The sequence below is a fragment of the Parambassis ranga genome, chromosome 9 (assembly GCF_900634625.1).
Source record: "Parambassis ranga chromosome 9, fParRan2.1, whole genome shotgun sequence".
NCBI classification, from domain to species: domain Eukaryota; kingdom Metazoa; phylum Chordata; class Actinopteri; family Ambassidae; genus Parambassis; species Parambassis ranga.
In genome coordinates this window covers 16,557,492-16,578,742 of record NC_041030.1, presented here as the reverse complement: position 1 = coordinate 16,578,742, position 21,251 = coordinate 16,557,492, and the positions used below count along the sequence as shown (strand labels likewise).

Here is a 21,251-nt window from a genome sequence, read left to right as displayed (position 1 = left end):
GCTCACTTGCGCAGGTATTTATGTGTGATGTCGGTGCACAGCAGCTTACTGCATACTCGGCCAATCAACACCTGGGACTCTGAGTGATCCACTCCACCTGATTGACATTGTCTGGAAGATAACAGGCTGGCCCTGAAACACACTGCTGTGTAGACGGTTGGAAGAGTCAGACCTGTGAACACACAGATATTTTGACTTTTACTGTCGGGAGAGGAGCATCACCTGAACTACTGCATCTTCACCACAAACACTCGGCAGGTGAGATTATTTATTCTTCTTTTAAAACATGTTATATTTCAGCTATGACGTATTTCTGGTATCTTAACAAGTTACTTTCCTCAGTGGTTTGTGCCTTGTTGACATCATTATATGCAATATGTTACATGTATTACATATGTAGTATTTGTACAGATTAGCTCCAAATGAAATACTTTGTGTTTAGGAGTCTTCTACTGTAGCTACATTCAGAGATTAAGCCAAGTGACCTAGTGTAATTATAGCTCATGTCGTCACGTAAGAAGACACAGATTAGACTGCACAGTTTAACATACTGATGTCATACAGCTCACTGGTCATATAATCAGCCATTGTTGTATGACATTCTCATCGTTTACTTGTGTAATTGTTTAGTTGAAGTATCTAGAAATTACAAAAACATTCCCTGTTAGTACTAGTACTAGCCATTGTTTAGTTTATAATACAGTTTGATTAATAATTATCTATTACTATGTCATGAGATACATTGTAGGATTTTCCAGTAGAAAAACTTTTTCCTAATGTGGGTGTGGGACGTTTAAGGTACTGTGTTATGTATTGACTGTAATAGTTGTTCATGACTGTTGGATGTATGCATGAATGACGCAACTGCGGAGAATGTGCAGTTGTAGTGCAGCTATAGCAACGTTGGTATGTATGTGCAGACTATGCCACATACAAATCAACAAAAATACATACAAGCTTAGTTGTGAAAGAATGTTTTAAATGATTATGGTAAAAAAATACCTTATGTTTTGTGGGTTTATGTTTATATCAAAGCATTCTTTCACAGTCTTCTACAGCCAGGCTTGTCTTTCCACTGTGGTTTTACTTCTGGGTATCACTACAGTGGAGTTATGGTATAACTGTAGAGGTGAACACAACAGTTGTTTATCCTCCCAGCAGCCTGTGTCTCCACAAATTTAAACCCAGACAGCATTAACCCGATCCTAATTAAAGGGCTTAGAGATTATGAAAGCTATCTGATCCCTTGTCAGCTGTGGTCCCAAATTGCTCCACTTGTGTAAGATGTTTTCACTGAAGCTGGATTAAGAGCTGTGATCTCTTCTGCTCTCAATGTATCAGCCAAGTAAAAATACTACACACCAGGTCCAGAGCTGCATTGAGGACTTCTCATCAGTCAAAAAGCTACTTAGCACAGTTATGTGTACAGTTTAGAAGTATTAGCTTGATTTAAAGCATCATTTTACTAATTTTTTATTGTTTTGAATGTAAAACATGTAAAGTTACTAAGTATTAAAACATGAAATCATACTTTTTCTGCACTGCTGAGCAGTTATGTTACTCCTTCTAATGTTTACTTCATTTATTTTCACAGGTTAAAAAACATGTGGGGTCTGCAGAAACTTCCCATCACAGTGGCCCTGTGTTTGCTCCTCATTGCCACTCTATTACCCAGTTCCGAGGCCCGCAGAGGTCGGGGAGGTGGTGGCTTTGGCAGAGGAGGAGGAGGATTTGGAGGAGGCTACAGCCGGGGCTGGGGTGGTCAGGCCTACAGACCAGCACCTGCCCAGAGTGGCCCCAGTGCAGGGAAGGTAGCTGGGGCAGCTGCTGCAGGAGCAGTAGGAGGAGCCATGCTTGGATCTGCCCTGAGCCGCCCAGGTTATGGGTTTGGGTACAGTGGATACCCAGGATATGGACACGGAGGATATGGAGGATATGGGGGATATGGAGGATACGGAGGATATGGGGGATATGGGGGAGGTTTTGGAGGGGGTTATGGCCCACGACATGGAGGTGGCTATGGTGCCAGACCTGGCTATGAGCCAGAGGGGTCTGGCGATATGGAGTACTACACCGGAGCATCCAGTGGCCCCATCTACAACAGCATCATTGTTGTCATCGGATCCTTAATGTCCCTGCTCATGGGCCACTGGGTGGCAGTCATGTAGAGCTTGAGAAAGAGCAAAATCACAAATATACACTGAACCAACCCCTGTCCAAAAAATAAACACAAAGGTTTATTTTAAAGTTGGACTTAAAATATAAAGACCCGTGAAGAATGTTAATCTGCAGTTTTTCAATAACCCTGTGTGAGGACAGGAAGAGGTCATACCAGCAGGTGTGATGTCATGTTTTTGCAGGTGTGCTGCTGAGACAAGATGAGGAGTCAAAGGAAACTAAAATCTGCATTGTACCCCACATTTTCACTGCTCATAACATGACCGCTGTTTTTGTACTTTTGATGACAAAAAGAGTCTCTTTATGCAGTCCAGGTAGCACAGATATAAATTAGATGCAGATAGGTCAGGTTAAGTCTACCTCAGGGAACCATGTTGTGACCAAGCAGCTAAACATTTGATATAAATACAAGCTTTTGTCAGTCTAGTGTCTCTTTTTTTATTGTAATGTATTATTTTCTGTTCTTACTGTTGTCCATATTGCTTGTACATGGGTTACTTTACCTAGTTTACCAAGTACAGTGAAAAAATGTTAAAGACACAAATGTGCTTCCATGTTTCGTATCAATATATAAATAAACAATAACCAAGATTTGTGTGTAATTGTATGTTTCTACTACTAGAAGCAATATGAACGTTCATTATTAATTTTCTAAATTCAGATGTTTAAAGGGTTGAAGCGATGGATCTGGACAGTAAAACATCTTCAAGAAAACTCTACAAGTCCAGATCCATACAAGCCCTTTGATCACAATAAGCCTTATCAATGGAATAATTTGAGCTTCACCAACCACATCATTTAACCCTGTGTTCACTTTTTAAATGTTTAATGTCACTTGTGTCATGTTACATTTTCTCCTATGAGTAATAAAACAAGCATTGTTGGTACATTTGGTTCGTTTATTTGGCAAAGACAAGCAAAAAGTGCAGATCAACATTCAGGTCAGAACGACACACGTATCATTTGTCCAAAAAGCTTGTTACAACCAATTTTATGTTTTTAATGTGACATGAGCACAGTAGTTATGTTCCTAATGAAAAACTGAACTTTAAAACTGAAAATGCTGTTTTCTACTTTAAAACAGCATTATTTATAAGTGTGACTATTCCACAAACACATACAGTATTTATTATGGTTAGACTATACTTTGACACATGAAAGGCACATTTGACACATAATGACAGATACTGTAACATCCATGATATATTGGATCAGTTTTTTTCAGAGATGATCCATTACAAATGCTCAGCCATGCATAGTGTAACATCTCACTGCCTAAAGCACTGATGGTAGTAATATAGGTTTACTGAGTATCAGACAAGTATTAGTTTATTATTAGTATTAGTAGTATTAGTTCTCTGACTATTTCAATTGTCCTTAATGTTAAGAGACAGTTTCAGTTGTTTTATTTGGCACTTGAGCATCAGAAGGCCAACTAGATGCTCTATGCAGAAAGGCTAGATGGAAAATGGCACTGTAGGCTACAGAAACAATATAAATAGTTAATGTTGAAGTGTACTGTCCCTTAAAAATATGATTATACTGAGCCCATGCGAGGCCTGTTGATGCATATCAACCCTCTAAGCAGACTCTTGGAAAAAAAACTGATAAAAAAAACATGGAGCAATTGGCCATCTGCAGGGCTTACAGTAGAAAAAACAAATACCATTAATGGTAGTCAGTATTTTAACATGCATTACAGTACGTGTGCTAACACATGCATAAAATCAAAGCAGAAATCTACACAGAACAGAGTCCTAAGAGGTAAGAGCCCTGTTTACTAGTCATTGTCTATCTGTTTAAGGCCTCAGTGCAGCATAGTTAGCATGTTGCTATTAAGTAGCATCAGGACAATACTAGTGACCACAGCTAACATTCTGTGTAAGCCCACCTCCAGTCCTGGCCCCCCTCCAGTCCGTCTTTCCAAGAACTTATCAGAGTTATCAACATACCTTTCCACACACCTCCTGACCTTTACCTGCTCAAGCAGTGATGGGTAGCCAATCTCTGTCATGCTGACTGTGTCGTTGTCTTCCTCGCTGCTCGGCGGTTGAGAAGCTGCAGGCACAGGACTGGCTTCAGACTGATTCTGAGGGCTGGAAGTTGAAGGTGCAGAGGTCAGGGTGTTTTCTGCAGCCGCGTTGTTGGTTTGTGTTGTGTTGCTGGTTGTACTGGTGCCTGAAGCTGCAGTGCCGATAGTAGTTGTGGTTGTTATTGTGCTAGTTGGTTTTATTTCTGGCTTCTGACTCTCAGGCAGGATTTCATTTGTCTTCATGCAGGAGTCCATGTAGCCATTGTAGTTGTCAAGAGGCTTGCTGTATACATAGTCTCTGCTGTAGTCATTGGTATCAGTAGACTTCATGCCGTATTTCTTGTACATGTAGTGGTTGTAGTAATACTCTTCAGCTGGGTTGCGGAACTGTAAGTGAGAACGGGGGAACCTTCCTAGTCCATAACCCACAGCCATTCCCACCATTGCACCTCCTGCTGCTGCAGCTACAGCACTGCGTCCATACCCTAAGGAGTTAGTGTTGGGTCCCATGCCACTTCTGGCCACCGAGTGGGAAAAGTAAGAGCCACCTCTACCTCCCCCATAACCAAAGCTGCCACTGTAGCGAGGGCTCAGGATTTTGTTGTTCGGGTTGTGGTTGATGTATCTACCTGGGTAACCGCCATATCCCCCGTACCCACCATAACCTTGATGCCCACCATGTCCATACCTGCCATAACCACGATGACCTCCATAACCTCCCCTATATGTGGATCCCTGCCCATAGCTGTGTCCGCCTCCTCCTCCACCACCACCCTGCTGATTGTTTTGTTCTGACTGACCCTGAGAGCCGGAGCCTTGATTGTGTTTGTGGCCTGTGTTGGTGTTAGTGTGGGAACTTCCATGGTTGCTTGTAGATGTATGTGTCTTTTTAGAGCTTGAGCTAGTCTTTGAACTTTTCCCACCCTTTGAATTTGAAAAGGGGACATGGTATAAAAGAAGTAATAGGCCAAGCATAGACAATGAGTTCAGCCTCATCTTCACCCTGTGAGGAGAGAAAATGGGAATTAAGAAATGAACAATCAGAGATGGAGAACTGCATATCATTTTACCCTTAGCTGAAAGTGGAGAATCTTGTTGTATGAAAGGACATTATTTTTGTTGGCACCTAGTTAAACTATTAATTTCTGCACAATTTGAGCTACAAAGCACCATTGCCAACTAAATGTACTTCCCTCCTTTATTTAAGGCTGTGAAACTATATGACAACACTATATGTACACAGTGAGTGATGTGCTTGTCCATATTTGAACTACTGTCAGCCAGTGGTAGCAGAGACCACAGCTGTATACACAGGAGCACTAACAAGACCATTGATCTAAACATTGACATATAATCTCAGACCATATGAGCTGTTTTATACGCTCATGAACACTAGAACCAACAATAGGTTAGACTCACTCGAAAACTAAAACAAATAATCACTGAATGAAGCAATATTATGCATAAAATGATTAATGTGCTTATGGATTTTACATGACTGCAAGTAAGTTGTCTTTACAAAGCTCTGAGAAATACAGTATAAAACTAAACAAAAAATATTTAAACCATATTAACAACAAAGAGAAAACAAAAATGTTGATTAAGCCAAATACAAACCATAACAGCAAATTTATGTAATACTAAGAAATAATTTTCTAAGACACATTTTTCCCTAATAAATACAATAAATTACAAATTATTTTGACACCTGACAGCTCCCAATCACAGGAAGCCTATGTGATAATAGCAAGCATGGAAGTCACGCCTAAGACTCGGTATAACCGATTGCAAAGAATCATACTGTCAAATAAATGCATATTTTACATGCTGCTATAAAGAACTTGGATTTTATTCCATGCAGAAACAGTGCTTTTTATTTTAAACTAAAGAGCACAGATAAACACAGACTTACCTTAAGTAAAGACTGTTTTTATTTTCTCTTCAGTGTCGATTTCCTCATTTATTCCATCAGGAAACAAGCACCTCTGTATGATGTATGATGTATGATGGGAGATGTGAGGGTGGATGCAGAAGAAAGGGTGGGGGCGAGGCTTTACTGAATTATTTCCCACATCCTGCGCCACATGACCATGTCAGCTTTAGGTGGGAAATCAATACATCAACTAAGTGACTGGCAGTGTGGGAGTGGTTAGAAAGTGCACTTGACTCAACTAATAATTAGCTATGAAACACTTTATAATATATGAATACGTATTATGAATAAATGATATATTTTATTATTTAACAGAAGATTAGACGTATATGTCTAAAATATTGCCGTACTGTCATAATTAAATTGCATATATAAGATTTAAATTTTCAGTTCATGGTGTCTATCCATTGAGGTACAACAGATTTAATGATAATTGGAAACAAAAATGAAGAGATGGACCATCCAGCTTGTTATCAATGCATTATTGCAAAATAAGTGTTTATATTTTACAGAAGGTAACTTTGTTGGAATTGGGATTTTGCATATTTGTCATCGGCACAGATTAGTTATCAGATCATCACGTTATATCAAAGCAACAACTCGTGCTTTAAACATACTTCACTACAAATAAGTTGCATTCACAGTTTTTAACCCGGTCCTTTTCCAATAAGAAACTCAGCTGTGACTGAAACCTAAAATTCTATATTGAATATGTAATGAACCCTTAAACAAACAGTTGTTGTTGTATCATCATATCAGAGCATACAAAAAAGAAAATGAAATAAACATCAAGAACCAAAGCTTCCATCTCATAACACCAAACACCACTTCCATTCTAATAATTCATAAAGTACACAGAGACATACTGGCTGGATGCAGACACCTTTTATCTAATCGTTAAAGGGTCATTAATGACAACAGCTGCCAGCAAGACGCTGCTCGCTGGCAGCTTCATGTTTTTGTGGTAAAAGCCTGGAGTGTATTTAATGACCACCGGGAGAGGTAATGAGGGGCAGTGAGTGCTTTCAGGAGAACAAAGAGCTTGGTGTCTTGATGGGAGCAGATGCAGTCAGTGGGCCTTCAACAGTCTTTACAGTAAAAATGTGAGCATGTGATAAATTATTCTATGAAGCAGGCCGCATGTCTTTAACAAATATTATCACATTGTTATATGCATCTGTATATGTTGGCCTATAGCAAGATTTTAATGTATGGATATTGTTTTCCACATTCTCCACAGACATGAAATTTAAATGGTTGGTAGTGGGATTAGATGAAAAGTGTAGAGTTTGTGATAATAATGTATCCAGAACTCTTCAGGATGTCTTACTCCAAAGCGAAAATGTCACTAAGATTCATGCTCAGTGTACAAATATCTGTCAAGTCTCATTGTCGTACACGGGGTGGTACCACTGCCAAAAACAAACACTGGACTGAGGAGCATCAGAACTGGACCCCTGAACTTTAACATCGCCACCTCTTTATGGCACTTTAATGTTCTGGCTGATTCCTCCAAGAGGAGTTCAGTGCAGCAGGGTTTACATGTTAGTGCTCAGTAACATTAGAACAGCACTCGTGATGACTCCCAACAAGCCCGTCTCCAGACCCTGTACTCCACTGCTGGGTGTTTGAGCTGTCTTCATCTGCTTCTCAGCATAGACTATGAAAAGCTCTGTGCACCTCTTGATTTTTAACTGTCTGATGAGGGCCGGGTAGCCGATCTCCACAATACTGACTGTGTCATCATCATCATCATTTCTAAGAACCTGCGTGGCTGGAGGTACAGGATTGACTTGAGTCTTTTTTAGAGGAGTTGAGGGTGTGGTGCTGTTGCTTATCGCTTTGCTAACAATGACAGAAACAGTAGCAGCTGTTGTGGAATTCACAGGAGTAATAGTGGTTGCATTAGTTGGAGCAGCAGCTGGTTTGTTGTTTTGCTTTTGATTTTCTGCTGCAGTGTTGTTAGTCTCTGTTGTGTTGCTGCCTGCGTTAGAGTTTGGGGCCGAGGTGACAGCAGTAGTTGTAGTTTTTGTGGTGGTGACAGCAGGTTTGTTTTTAACCCTTTCCCTCTCTGCAGGTAGGAGGTCTTTTCTCTTCATGCAGGAGGCCATGTACTTACTGAAGGGCTCAGTGAGTTGACTGTATTTGTAGTCCCTGTTGGGGTCCTTGTTATCAGAGAACTGGATACCATATTTTCTGTACATGTAGTAGTTGTAGAAATACTCCTCATCTGGGCTGTCAAAGTGAAGATGAGGAAGCCTTCCTAATCCATATCCCAGGGCCATTCCTGCCATTGCTCCTCCTGCTGCTGCCACAGCGCTGCGTCCATACCCTCTGGACTTTTGGGAGGGAGAATAGCCCATGTCTTTTACCATGTTGGAGAATGGAGAACCGCCTCCTCCACCGTAGCCCCCATAGGTATGTCTGCTACCATAGTAAGGACTCAGGATTTTATTGTTTGGGTTGTAGTTTATGTATCCACCCGGATAATTTCCATAACTGCCATGACCTCCTCCGTATGGGTATCCATGTGCTGGGTAACTACCTGCTGGATATCCTCCAGCTGTTTGCCCTGGATACTGAGGGTACCCTCCGTGGTGTGGGTAGCCCTGCTGAGGGTAACCTCCTTGATTTGGGTAGCTTCCAGGTCTGCCTGGTTGCAGAGGGTAACCTCCTTGATTCGGGTAGCCTTGCTGAGGGTAACCTCCTTGATTGGGGTAGCTTCCAGGTCTGCCCGGTTGCTGAGGGTAACCTCCTTGATTCAGGTTGCCTTGCTGATTCGGGTAGCCCTGCTGAGGGTAACCTTGATTCGGGTAGCCTTGCTGAGGGTAACCTCCTTGATTCGGGTAGCCCTGCTGAGGGTAACCTCCTTGATTGGGGTAGCTTCCAGGTCTGCCCGGTTGCTGAGGGTAACCTCCTTGATTCGGGTTGCCTTGCTGAGGGTAACCTCCTTGGTTGAAATGTGTTGGTTGTTTTGGCTTTGAGTCCAGACCAGGTTTTGTTTTGGTGGGCTTCTTAAATAAATTTTTTATCCCAGCCATGGAAATATTACAATGAGTCAGAAGAAGCAATAAACACAAGACTGCTGTTATTGTCAGCTTCATGTTTGCACTGCAGAGAGGAGACAGAAACACAGAAAGTGGTCTCTTACCATTACAAAGTCTTAGTACCTCGCTATAAAACTAATGTAACAACCTGATCCATTATATGCTGTTTTAGTAGATGAAAGCATCTCCTTCATTTGAACTTGTTGGGCTAATCTAGCCAGTTTGGTGTTTCAGGGAGCATTACAAGTAACCACCAGATACTGTACATGCCCAAAAGAAAGCTTTTCACTGCAGGAAATACACAGGTTTTTTTGTTTTGCAGCTTGTTTTCCTTATTTCCTATTTATGCAAATCCTAATAATCCTATATTTTTTTGTTTTTGAAATACATGGTATGAAATATGCTCCACACAGCCATGTGGCGGGCTGAAAATAGCTCAGTCACTCAAACTGCAGGCAGCCTTATGTTAACTCTTTACACTTCTGTTTGTTTTCAAACCCTTTTCTTAAAGCCTGTTCATAATCTAATCTGATTAATATGCTCTGCTGCTATCCATTAGATTAGTTCTTTTGTCTAGTCCATAAGTCATGCAGATCTCAGCCCAAAGGGGCACACCACAAACTGTGAGATTTAACACATTTATGTAAGCAGTTAGGACAAATTCAAAGTAAATCTGTTAAAAGAAAAAGAGTATTAATAAAGACTTGGTGTCACATACTGACCTTTTGCTGCCAATGCCTACACAACACTGCTGTTTTTTAGCTCCTCCTCCCTCCACTTCGCTCCTCCTGCTCCTTTTTATAGAACAATATTTCAGGCCTCTTCATATAACCAACACAAACATACTGCTTTGTTTGTTGCCAACGTAAACTGGGTTAACAGTACAGTGGAAATGAATGGATGGTGTAGTATTAATATTAGTTTTGGGGGTGAAATATTCAGAATGTCATTATGTTTTAAGGGAGCTGAAAACAAGGCAAGAATCTTGTAAAACATTTTAAAATAGAGTTAGACAACTCGTAAAAATTCATACATTATAAATTTTGACATTTAACAGCAAAGTTGTGTGTATGTGATTAAAATTCATTAAAAAAACAAATTCCATCCTACTGCTTCTGATGTTATCAGCTGTCATAAAAATAATATAAATGGATGAGGTTAAACTAGTAAATCTAGTTTTATTGAATCACATTCATATCCTATAAGAAATCCTTTAACTGACAAACATTCAGTAAATTTGGACATACTCATTATTAGATGTAATCTGGAATCAAATCACAAATCATCCCAACATCTCCATGTTTTGCCTTCATTTAAAATAGATGTGTAAATCTGCAATTGTCTTATATTCCTGAAAGGCAAATGGTGCCACCTGCTGGCCATGAATATCCAAACATCTAAAACCTGTTGACTCCTGTGTCCCCAACAAAAGGGCAAAAAAATGTGACATAATTAAGCAAGTGCACAGCCACAAAGTATTTATGTATGTTAATGTATAAAGTAATGTCACATGTTTGTGTGCATCATGAAAAGTACTGTCAAACAGAGACAGGAGACGAATGAAGGGTATCATGATTTTAATTCTTGTTTTCATCAACCCCAAACTCCTCCACCCTGGTGGAGTGATGCATAAATGTAATGCAAGGTAATATTAGCTATAACTGGACAGCAATGAAGTTTTGAACTAGAAGAATCAAACCGTCTGTGAAAGCAGTAGGTATTCATCGTTTCCAGACAGGCACAGCGTTGTTGACACACACACCATGATGCTGAACATTGGGAAGTAAACACACACACCAACTGTTCCACCAGGTGACATAAAGGGAGATGAATTCTAATAGCTTTTCAGATGCAGAAGGGACATTTTTTTCCCACTCTGAGGCACAGCAGAAATGAATCGTCAAATTAAATTCATATACTGTGAAGTCAAAAAAACCACTTGGCATACCTCTGTGCTGATAAAGTCTAATCTTTTCTAATCTCTTTTTTTTAAATGGCATCAAAGTGCAAACTAGACAACAAAGCATTTAGTCTGATTCTTTTTTACATCACAAGTGTAAAGCTGATGTTGATGAAAAGGCTGGTTACTTTTCCATCAGCGTCAACACTTGTGACTGTAAGTATAACACTAATTTGTTCTGCATGGGAAAGGGAAAAGGAGACATTCCACAGAAAGGTTTAAGGTAATGATTAAATCAAAGAACAACTAACGTAGTACAAATCTGTTCTCCGATGAACCAAATGCAAACAATCGCTCTTCAACCTCAGGCACATATAAAAACCAGTAACTCAATCACTAGCAATTGTTTGGCTTAAGAAATGTCCTCTCATTAATGGGCTCCACCTCCAGGGAGGTGCCTATCGATAAATAGCATTGTCAAATGTATACAGGGCAAATAGAGGGTTACAAAGGACGAAGCAAACTACTCACAGCTGTTTTCATGTATTTAACTTTCCAATAGTTACTTTAGGGGGTCATGTTTATGGGGTTTAATTAAAGTGGATCACCGAGTTACTCAGTCACAACACTTCACGTTCACCTCTTAGAGCCGCAGCACCAAAAAAATAACATCTCATTGGTGGCTCCTCCATTTTAAAAGTATATCTATATGGAACATCCAGTATTTTGCCTTTTCAGGTTAAGGACATGTAAGCATCATAGTGTTATAACACAATACATAAACTTTATATATAATTCAATTTTCATTTTTTTATTTTTATTTTACAGATTGTCCTCTCTGGGAATCACCAGTGGAAGCCGACTGTGATTTACCTGAAGTCCCCCAAAAGGAGGGACACTTCTCTCAATCACAGTAAACTACGTCAATGTCACCCTGTTGAGAAGGAGGGCCGGTCCAAAAACATTAGGTACTTTCCAACTGGACCTTTTTCGATTCTAATCATGCCATCCTCAGCACATCAGCACAGTTGAGCTCACTGAGCACAAATGAACAAAAACAAAAGGGGGGGCAGCTACCGAACCAAAAAGTTCAGCAACATAGTTCGGAAAAATGGATGACTTCTCTCTTAAAATCAAAATAAAACTGGTAATATAGAGAAAATCTTGGCCTTTGCATAGCAAACTGTACAAAACTGCTGCTTCTGTGATGTAAGACAGACAAAATATACATGATATTTACAAATTTACAGGAGGGGGAGGAGAAGGGTGTCTGGACTACAGGAAGAAACCATCAGACAGACAGTTAACCAAGAACTGCTGTGGGCGGTTTGGGCATCACTTCCTGGACGTTATGTCAAAGAAATCAAAGCAGTAGTAGTCTGCCAGTCCAGTATAATGATGGAGAGTTAGAGAACGGAGTGCACAAACGTAAAAGCGAAGGGTCGAGAGGGAGAAGCTGCAGAAATACCAGCAGAATTTTCCTTGTGGGTGGTAGGGAGGACTCCTGGATAAGATGTTGGTCCAAACAGAGAAGCAAACGGGCTTTTATGGAGAGCTTTAATTGTGGGCTACTGAAATGTAGACCATGACTGGACTGTCACCTGACCACTACATCCCTGTCACATCCCCCTAAGGGCACAGGGCTGTATGAGTCCATCCCCACTTCAGTCCAGAAACTGCAGCTCCTGTTTACACGCCGTTGGCACTCATCTTGCTCTTCTGGGTCACTTCTGTTGCTGCTTTTGCCTGTAGAAGCGAGAACAGACTTCACCTTAACAACATATTCAGTCAGGTGCACTAAAACTGAGAGCTGTTTTCTTTAGATTTTTTATGCTATCATTTATTAGATACTCCTCGACCACTACACTGTTTGGGGAATCTGCCAGGATAGCAACGGTTTCACTTCACTGTTATATTTCTTACAACATTAACATGCCAGCAACATGTTGGGTTACTTACTCTAATTTGCTGTCACAGGAAATAAAGCCATGAGAACTGACAATATTTGAAGGATACAAAAACTGTATCCAAATGTGTATTTTTATCTCACAGTATCACTTTAAATGAGTGAGCACTGTGCATATGTGACATATTTATGAGTTATTTTTAAACCTAAACATGCCTCTAATAGTGACTGTATATTAGTAATCTATGCCCATTGCTAACCACTGTCTCTTCTTTTCCTTTAGTAGAAGAACCAGAAGAGTTCCTATGACCCACCATGGCAGATTAGCAAGTCATGTGAAAGGCATCTGAGCAGGACAGACTAACTGGATTACAAAAAAACCGCAAGCTGGATCTGCAGATGCTGCAGGTCAGAGAAACTTCCGAGTGCTCACCTGAAGGACTTCAGCAGGAGTCAAAGGTTTGTCTGATATCACAGGAGCCTTGTCTCTCATCTCCTCTGCCTAATATGGACAGAGAAAAACAAGACATTGATTAGGTCATTATATGGATCTTGCCACTTCATCCAAGCATTCACTATTCTTTACCTATTAAAACTATCAAGTCAGCTCTCATTTGTCCAGAAATAGTAGGTCTGCTTCTGGCTATGTGACATGTTGGGGTCTATTCAGCATGAACATTTGCTTTCTGACAGAGTTAAAATGACACTGACATACTATTTTAATCAGTACTATACAGTTAATACAGTAAATATGAAGCTACACCTAATTAGCTTAGCACAAAGACTGCAAACAAGAGAATGCCTTAATTATTTCCTAATCTTTATGCTAAGGTAATCAAGTGATGGCTGTAATTGATAGTGGATTCACTCTATACCATTTACATCCCAGCAGGAAAGCAAATAAAGGCATTTATCCAGAAGCTGAACTCTTCCTTTAAGAGTCTTAACGCGTAGTGCATCGCTGATCCTCACTGTGTTTGTCAACACTCTGTAATTGTATACGTAGTTTGCAGTGGTGTATGAGCATCTGAAACTATCCATGTGCTGGGGCTACGGCCCCTCCAGCATGTCATGTAAGACATCTACTGTTTTGGAGGAAGATTTAATGTGACCCATTTCTTCTCAGTCATCAATACACTACATCTTATCTCATGCTGATGTGTATTTGTGGCTTTGTTTTTTAGATGGGCACTGACCGGTCTGTCTTTGATGATGAGAGCAGGGTCCGGCAACATGTCAGTACTGACAGAGGCCTTGTTTGTGCCTGTATTTTCCACTGGAGGAGCAGTAGTAGTAGTAGAGGAGGAAGAAGAAGGAGGAGGAGGAGTAGCCTTCTGCATGAATAACAACAGACATCTGATAAGACGGCTAACACAGTAAGACAACAAAATAAACCACCTATAGCTGTATTTTTGCTTGTAGTTCTGAATTTAGATGGACCAACTTGGCATAAGTTAGCTCGTTCTGAGTGCTCATTTTTGAGAGCTTGACGGGATGCTTTGATGGCTGTCACATTAACTAAACTACTATGTTATTAACACTGAGTTCCAAATAATTATGCAAGTCACATACCACTTTTTCCCCCCTGAAATACCAGCCTCAAATTCAACAAAGGCAGAGATCATGTGGACTAACAAGGTCAATGGATCAGAGTTTTGTAACCTGATGTGTCAATATGTTTTCTGGTTGAAACTGCATTAAGTTTTTCTAAAAATGGAATCTTTATGCAATGAATACAACAGATTGAATGTTGACAAACTCAGTTGTGCAATAATTTGGAAGCACTGTAATGTGAGTGGTTTTTCATCTTCATCGTCTTCACTAGTGCTTACAATAAAATCCACATTATCATGTATTGTTTAAGATGTTGTCTGTTGTAGCCCTTGTTTCTAATGAACTAGAAAACCCAGACACAGAAATGGTTATGAAACAGTTGCTGCTTTCAGGAGCACAGAGAGACGTCAGTGACCTCAGTACCAGCTATTTAACAGCTGGAATGTTAAGTGGTGTACAGCTAATCTGGACACTGAAGTGTAAGTGCAGCATTGTGTTTGATTTTAAGTAGACTGTACAGGTCATACCTCTAGTTTGGGAACGGGGGGGATGACGTGGGGTTTTGGTTTGAGGTCTGTGAGGTACATGGCTCTGGAGAGAAGCAACAGTGATGGAGGAACGTTCTCCTTCAGATGCAGGTCCAGCCACTGGAAGGACAGGAACTCTTATTAAAACATCAACATCAGCTACTGCAAACTAAAAAAGGGTATTATGTATTATTTTTCAGTCAAGCTAGACAAACATTCAGTTGCTCACTTGCTGCATCTGCTGACGTAGCTGGTCAGTGGTGAGACCCAGAGACCTCATCCCACGACTACGACAGGCTGCCTGTAATTCTGACACACTCATAGCTGCCACGCCCTCTGCTGCAATCATCTGGGAAGAAATGAAAGGGGAAGTAAGAAACTGTTGCACAAGCATGAGAAAAGGCAAAACTTAATCTGATATACAGCAGAAGTCATACAAGCTAAAAACCACAATGTCCTGGTCCCTCACCTCGTCGTCCGACTTGATGGTTCTCAGTTGCATCATAAGTTGAAAACGCAACAAGTTGTTTGTGCCGATGGGCTGCAGCTCCAACAGTTTGCACAAAGCCACCAACTGTGGACGCTCCAGGTGCTCCAGCGTCAGCTCGTCCTCAAACAGCTTAGAAAATCGTACAATGTCCTTCGTGGTGGGCTGCTCACCTGTGCCCCGGACCTAAAACATATGTACACAGTCACAATCATTTTAAGATGCAACTTATACAGTAGAGACATTATACTGAAGAAAATAGTACAAGGCCTTATTACATATATCTCACATATCTTTGCAGTAACATACCTTCTGAACATATGTGGAGAAGCTCTGCGTCTCGACCTGTGTCTGAGCCTTTGCCTTATTCCTTCGGGCCATCTCAGCAATTGTCTCCTGGAGAAACTTGGCCAGTTCCAGCTTCGCAGCCAGACCTTTCTTCTGCTTCTCCTCCTGCAGAGGACAAACACAGGTAAGTTTACATATACATATTTCCCATATACAGAACATTACAGCATCAGAAATAGTTTCAAACATTGTTGTTGCTTTTTTCAGCCACTCACTTTCCTACTTTTAATAGTGAGCTCACCTTCTTCTGAACCTTAGGAGCTTAATCTACAGATTTTTGCTATTCAAAAAGGGATTATTTTTCATGGTTTTGTGAACACAGCATGCCGTTTCTGGCTCTGTTAAGTCAAATTTTCAGAGGCCAGATACCTTGCTCTTGTTCATTAGCCCGAAAGCATATCTGTGAATCACTCAGCTGTAATTCAGAACTTCAAGAGAGTGAACAGTGCTGTACCAGAAACCTGCTACTGAAAAACTAATCTACACTACAATAGCAAATGCTTCAAAAATTCCCTCAAGCTGTATTGTAATTTGTTTTAGTTAATGTTTCTACTCTGCTTATAGTTATACAGTACCTGCCTCAGCTCTCAAACTGTATTGCCAAGATTAGATAAAAGTCAGCTGAGTATTTGAAGTTACATAATCACAATGAACCCAGTCACAAGGTCAGTGATATGTCAATGAGTGTCTGTGTGTAAATGAACACATGCCTTTTTGGATTCTGTCTCAAAGGTTGAGGGCAACATCTCTGGGAAAAGCTTGAGGAAGACGGGAAGAAGGAACTCCATAAAAGGAACGATGATAAACACCATAAAGGGCACCAGACGGAAAAGATCAGCACAGGTCCTCATCAGCTGTAAATACAAAGAACAACACTGCTGATGTAAGACAATTTGGGTGACGGGCCACTGTTCACACATTGGCACTGTGGTTGGTGCCTGGGTATTTAGAGGCGTATGCTGCATGCAAGATGACCTGTTACATGTGCCTGTCTGTCCCCTTCCAAAATAGACCAAATATAGTTTTACCATGGCATGTGCACAGCTTGAGTCTCTGTGGGTACATTTGTGTGTAGACCAATCATAGACATACAGTAACAGTATGTCCCTTTTCAGTGATCCACTAGTGTCATGGCACATGGAGAGACAAAAATAAGAATTTTGACAGTTGTCAAGGTTCAAATTTAAGCCTCAAAGCAGGACTGTGTTCGGCATTTTCAATATTGTTATTTTTATCCTTAACTGACTGAACATAGTTTCTGAAAGCCTCACGGTTACTAGTAACGAAGCCGTTCAGCACTGAGACAGTCCACAGCAAGCTGAGAGGTGTTCAGCTGTATTTCTCAGTTTTGTGTCCTAAATAATCTACATTTAGTAGCTTTAATTTGTGGATGGTGCTTTCATACACGGTGAAAATCTACCAAAAAAAAGATCCTGAGGTATTTGTGACATTTTTCTGCCACCACCATACAGTACATCTGAGTTCTTGATACCATTGTAAAACATTAAACTCCATGACTTGGTGTATAACAGTCGTACATAAATACAGGGCAGATCACACGAACACTGAGCGTATTTCAAAGCAGGATTTAGTGCCAGTGATTAAATTTAACCTCATTCTGGATTATAAGGAGTCAGTGAACACTGAGAAAGAACAGAAGGTACCAGTCACTCTGCGCAGCCTAAAGCTGGACCATTGTGTACCTGCCGGTGCTCAGCTTCAGGGACTCCCCGTGTGCACATTATTATCTGGCATGTTAAGGTGTGACCTTCTGTATGAAATTTATCTATGAAATGAAGTACTGATAACGCCCTAGAGGAAATGAGTGGCAGAGGAGGGGGAACAAGGAAAAAAACCTCTAGACTCTTTTGTGACAACAGTTAAAGGAACCAGACAGCCTGCTGTTGTCTGAGGTGTGATCTGCCAGTTTACTTGACTGATGTTTATGCAATATATATATAATTTTATTTACCAGTATTTTAATATATGTATCTGTGTACATCGGTTGATGATATATTAATTAATAAATGCTATTTTTACTTATTTTCTTTTTTTAGACACCAAACTGAATCAAGTACAGGCAGGGTCATACGCTGTGAATATCATGAAGTCCCTTGGGGCAAATTTGTGATAAGAGGTTGGATAATTGAAACTGACTTGACTGCAGAGTACTGACAGGTTTTGTAATGACACTCAACCCATTTAAAGAAGAGCGAGAGGGATCAATAAAATGATATCCATCACCGCAATAAATCCTCTACATCCAAGTGCCCTTAAAATTAAGTAGACCGAAAAACCACCTACAAACAAGGCCACGTCGCTTACCTGTCTCCTCTCCCTACGAGTGAGCAGATGTCCATGCAGCAACCTCCACACCATCCTCCCAGCAATCTTGATGTCAATTCCAAGTAATCGGAAGCCATTGTAGTAATGCTTCAACTCATCAACAATCCTCTGATACAAAGACTTTTTCACGATGGCCCTCTCCTGAACTGGAGGGACAGCAGCTGCAGTGGTAGTAGTAGTGGCAGTGGCCGTTGGAGTGGGAGCTGATGTAGGTTGGGACTGAGATGTATCAGCTACAGGGTCCTTTGTAGCTTCCTGGGCGGCGGCAGCTGCCGTTGGTGAGGCCTTAGGGTCCTCCTGCCTAATGTCTTGGAGCCAAACACCTGAGCTGTGGAGAGTGCGGGCAAGAAGGGCGGAGCCTTGGCCACGGCTGAGTGTGTGGCTGCAGAAACAGTGAGGGTAGCTGTGGCGGGAGTGCCTGAGTGGGAATGAGGACGAGATGTGGCGGGAAGCGTCTATGTGGATATAAGCTTTGGAAGACAGAGAGGAGCAACTGTTCCTCTTGGACAATAAATATGATCCCCTGTTGACAGAGACAAACAATGGTTGAATATTACATTATTTTGTCTATGATGTACATTGTCTACATGTTGGGCAAAAGTAAGTATAGTATAACTTCCATTGTTTACATTTATATAAAAAAACAAAAGAAGAATGACTGCCACAGGACACCTAAAAAGATTACCTTTCAATTGACTGCTACACCTACAATTATAGCTGCTGTGGCATTCAGTCTGGTGAGAAAAAAAAATTCCTGGAAACTCTTAAATGCTGAGGTGAATCATCACACCAACCACTCATCTTGCAAGGCTTTCCAATGAGGTGATTCTAGGAAACCTTCATCTGTTCTTGAGCATACTTTTTTTGTTTTAGTACAGGCCTACAACACAGATACTGAATCCTGCTGCAGTTCACATCTGGTGACTGCTCAAATGTCCCCTCCCACTGGGAAGCATGTGGGTACAAACCAAACAACATTGATACAGTGACGTACATACTAACGACAATATTAGTGGTAACAGTGATTTAAAGACTAATGCATTCATTTTAAACACAATTTAATCTGACAGCAAAAACTCAGCCGAACAAATGTTGTTAGAATTCCTGGACAGTTTACAAGCTTGTGGCCTTCCTACTTCCTTTGCAGGCTGGCACACTGCAATGTTTATTGACACATTTCTGTCACTTGCAGTTCACTGGAACAGTGTGAAACCATAAACAGGACTGCAAACAAACAAAAACAAAGACCTGCTTATGCAAAAGATGGCTCCATCAACCCAGAGGAGTGCAGATTTTATCTTCTAGGTTACAATGCATCGTGTAACTACCTGCGGTTCCGATGGTTAATGCATAGCTGAACATTATGGAATTTCAGGAGGCATGGGAACTTTACCAAAGGTAAGGAAAAGGAGCAATCAGCCCTACAAGCAAACTGTGCTGCCTTTTGTGATCTTGCATCTTGTCTGTGACTGGGTACAAGACATATAGGAGCTTTGCTGCAGCAGGCACTGAGACAGACAGACTGCAGGCACTCAGAGTTTGCAATTACTGTGAGCAACTGTTATGACGAGAGAGCAGGCCTCTTCAACAGAATATGTACAAATACAAACATGCAATGCCTGCTTACCTTGATCTTGTGACTGCAAGGAGCACCTGGTGACTAAAGACTGCCATTGCAGCAACAGATTACAGTTTTCTGTAAAAGCACGCATGGAGACAAAAAGAGAGAGAGAGAGAGAGAGCATGGAGGGGTCCGGTTACTTTTCACTCGTATGGTGCAACGACAGAATACTAAACGACACCAAAACAAATCAATCATTTACAGGGTCATTAGCCAACCTAACAGACAGACATTAGGTAAATAATGTGACAGCGTTAACAGTAGCACGAACACGCGACAGCAAGTTAGTTCAGTATTATGTAACAACATAGTTTACTAGTCTGACAGATATCCAGCACTGACACCTATAGACACTTCATTAAAATACTACTAATAAGACACCTTTATAGAGTTGTAAATAGTTTAAAACATATACATATATCCTGTTCAGGTTTGATTTAGTGCCGTAGGAATGTATGCTAAACTTAAAGAGGAAATACGTAACGTTTTGGTAGTCAACGTATGTTGATCCAAACATCAGAACTTTAAATAGTGTTAAGATTTCTATACCTATTAAATATATTAAAACTCATATTATATCACCTTTATCGCTATATTCCTAACCCGCAAGTTCCCACTAGCATATAGCTAAGCTAGAACCCTACGCTAGCCTAGCCGGTAGCTCGTTAGCTTAGCCGGCAACTGCCGCAGCTAGCTAGCTAATGAAATGGCAGAACGCGGATGACGAGCCCACTAACCTCCAGCGTCAGTGACCGAGCTATGGCTGCCGCTGCTGACTGGGCGTTGTAAGACTTCTCGGTGAGACAAAAATAAGATAATCCATCCAAAACAATCGACAAATGTAAACGATAGCGACGAAAGTAACGGCTGGTGTGCTGATAAACCCATTTACGGTGGGTTTATACTTTCGTAGGTCCGTGGATGCGTCGAGTTTCAGCTCCGGACCGAGTATGCAGCCTTCCCAGGCAGCTGCACTGAAAGGTCACACTGTACATGCGTGAATGTTGTGTGCGGAGGAACCGAAGATCGTCTAATGTCGTGAAAGATGTCACACTCCTACCTTCAATTCAATAAGAGTGGGCGTTAACCAAAAACATAACCCAAGACCACTGACAGTAAAAACGAAGCCCAAAACTCCTGTTCATTATAATACAGTAAAATTCAGATATTTAATTTTATGCAATTAATGCATCCACTTATATATTAATATTATACTCTTATATAGTATTTTTGTTTGTTTACTGCTTAAACCTCTTAGTTTTTAATTCTGCTCTGAAACATATTTTTTGTTTTCTTGCTCCTCAATATTTATCTATTCTTAGTTAACAAAGAAGAACAAATATTTACCTAGCTTTATTACACTTTTTCAATC

The 21,251-nt window shown here is 40.7% G+C and overlaps 4 protein-coding genes across 4 annotated transcripts; 1 reads left to right on the top strand and 3 right to left on the bottom strand.

The window, feature by feature from the left end:
• Positions 1-1,604: 1,604 nt before the first annotated feature.
• Positions 1,605-2,168, top strand: LOC114441185 (glycine-rich cell wall structural protein-like). The gene has a single exon (XM_028413986.1). The coding sequence runs from the start codon at positions 1,605-1,607 to the stop codon at positions 2,166-2,168; it is 564 nt and encodes a 187-aa protein (XP_028269787.1).
• Positions 2,169-3,077: 909 nt separating this feature from the next.
• prnpb (prion protein b) lies at positions 3,078-6,266 on the bottom strand. Its single transcript, XM_028414692.1, has 2 exons — positions 6,123-6,266; positions 3,078-5,213 (listed from the first exon to the last, which is right to left on the bottom strand). The coding sequence occupies exon 2, from the start codon at positions 5,204-5,206 to the stop codon at positions 3,986-3,988; it is 1,221 nt and encodes a 406-aa protein (XP_028270493.1). The 5' UTR covers positions 5,207-5,213; positions 6,123-6,266; the 3' UTR covers positions 3,078-3,985.
• A 750-nt stretch (positions 6,267-7,016) lies between these two features.
• On the bottom strand, positions 7,017-9,953 carry LOC114441600 (uncharacterized). The gene is made up of 2 exons (XM_028414594.1): positions 9,913-9,953; positions 7,017-9,254 (listed from the first exon to the last, which is right to left on the bottom strand). The coding sequence occupies exon 2, from the start codon at positions 9,245-9,247 to the stop codon at positions 7,682-7,684; it is 1,566 nt and encodes a 521-aa protein (XP_028270395.1). The 5' UTR covers positions 9,248-9,254; positions 9,913-9,953; the 3' UTR covers positions 7,017-7,681.
• Positions 9,954-11,173: 1,220 nt separating this feature from the next.
• Positions 11,174-20,880, bottom strand: letm2 (leucine zipper-EF-hand containing transmembrane protein 2). Its single transcript, XM_028414470.1, has 11 exons — positions 20,617-20,880; positions 19,886-19,954; positions 18,238-18,781; positions 16,623-16,766; positions 15,874-16,017; positions 15,547-15,750; positions 15,307-15,426; positions 15,078-15,197; positions 14,193-14,330; positions 13,430-13,498; positions 11,174-12,836 (listed from the first exon to the last, which is right to left on the bottom strand). Exons 2-11 carry the CDS (start codon positions 19,930-19,932, stop codon positions 12,780-12,782), a joined length of 1,587 nt encoding a protein of 528 aa, XP_028270271.1. The 5' UTR covers positions 19,933-19,954; positions 20,617-20,880; the 3' UTR covers positions 11,174-12,779.
• Positions 20,881-21,251: the final 371 nt, after the last annotated feature.

What these genes read in the sequence shown, in the direction of transcription:
- LOC114441185 (XM_028413986.1), top strand. Translation starts at nt 1,605, where the DNA reads ATGTGGGGTCTGCAGAAACTTCCCATCACAGTGGCCCTGTGTTTGCTC.
- letm2 (XM_028414470.1), bottom strand. Translation starts at nt 19,932, where the DNA reads ATGGCAGTCTTTAGTCACCAGGTGCTCCTTGCAGTCACAAGATCAAG. An exon ending in CTTGCAGTCACAAGATCAAG is followed by an intron (nt 18,782 to 19,885) that starts GTAAGCAGGCAT and finishes CTCTGTCAACAG; the next exon opens with GGGATCATATTTATTGTCCA. An exon ending in CCCCCGTTCCCAAACTAGAG is followed by an intron (nt 14,331 to 15,077) that starts GTATGACCTGTA and finishes TTATTCATGCAG; the next exon opens with AAGGCTACTCCTCCTCCTCC.
- LOC114441600 (XM_028414594.1), bottom strand. Translation starts at nt 9,247, where the DNA reads ATGAAGCTGACAATAACAGCAGTCTTGTGTTTATTGCTTCTTCTGACT.
- prnpb (XM_028414692.1), bottom strand. Translation starts at nt 5,206, where the DNA reads ATGAGGCTGAACTCATTGTCTATGCTTGGCCTATTACTTCTTTTATAC.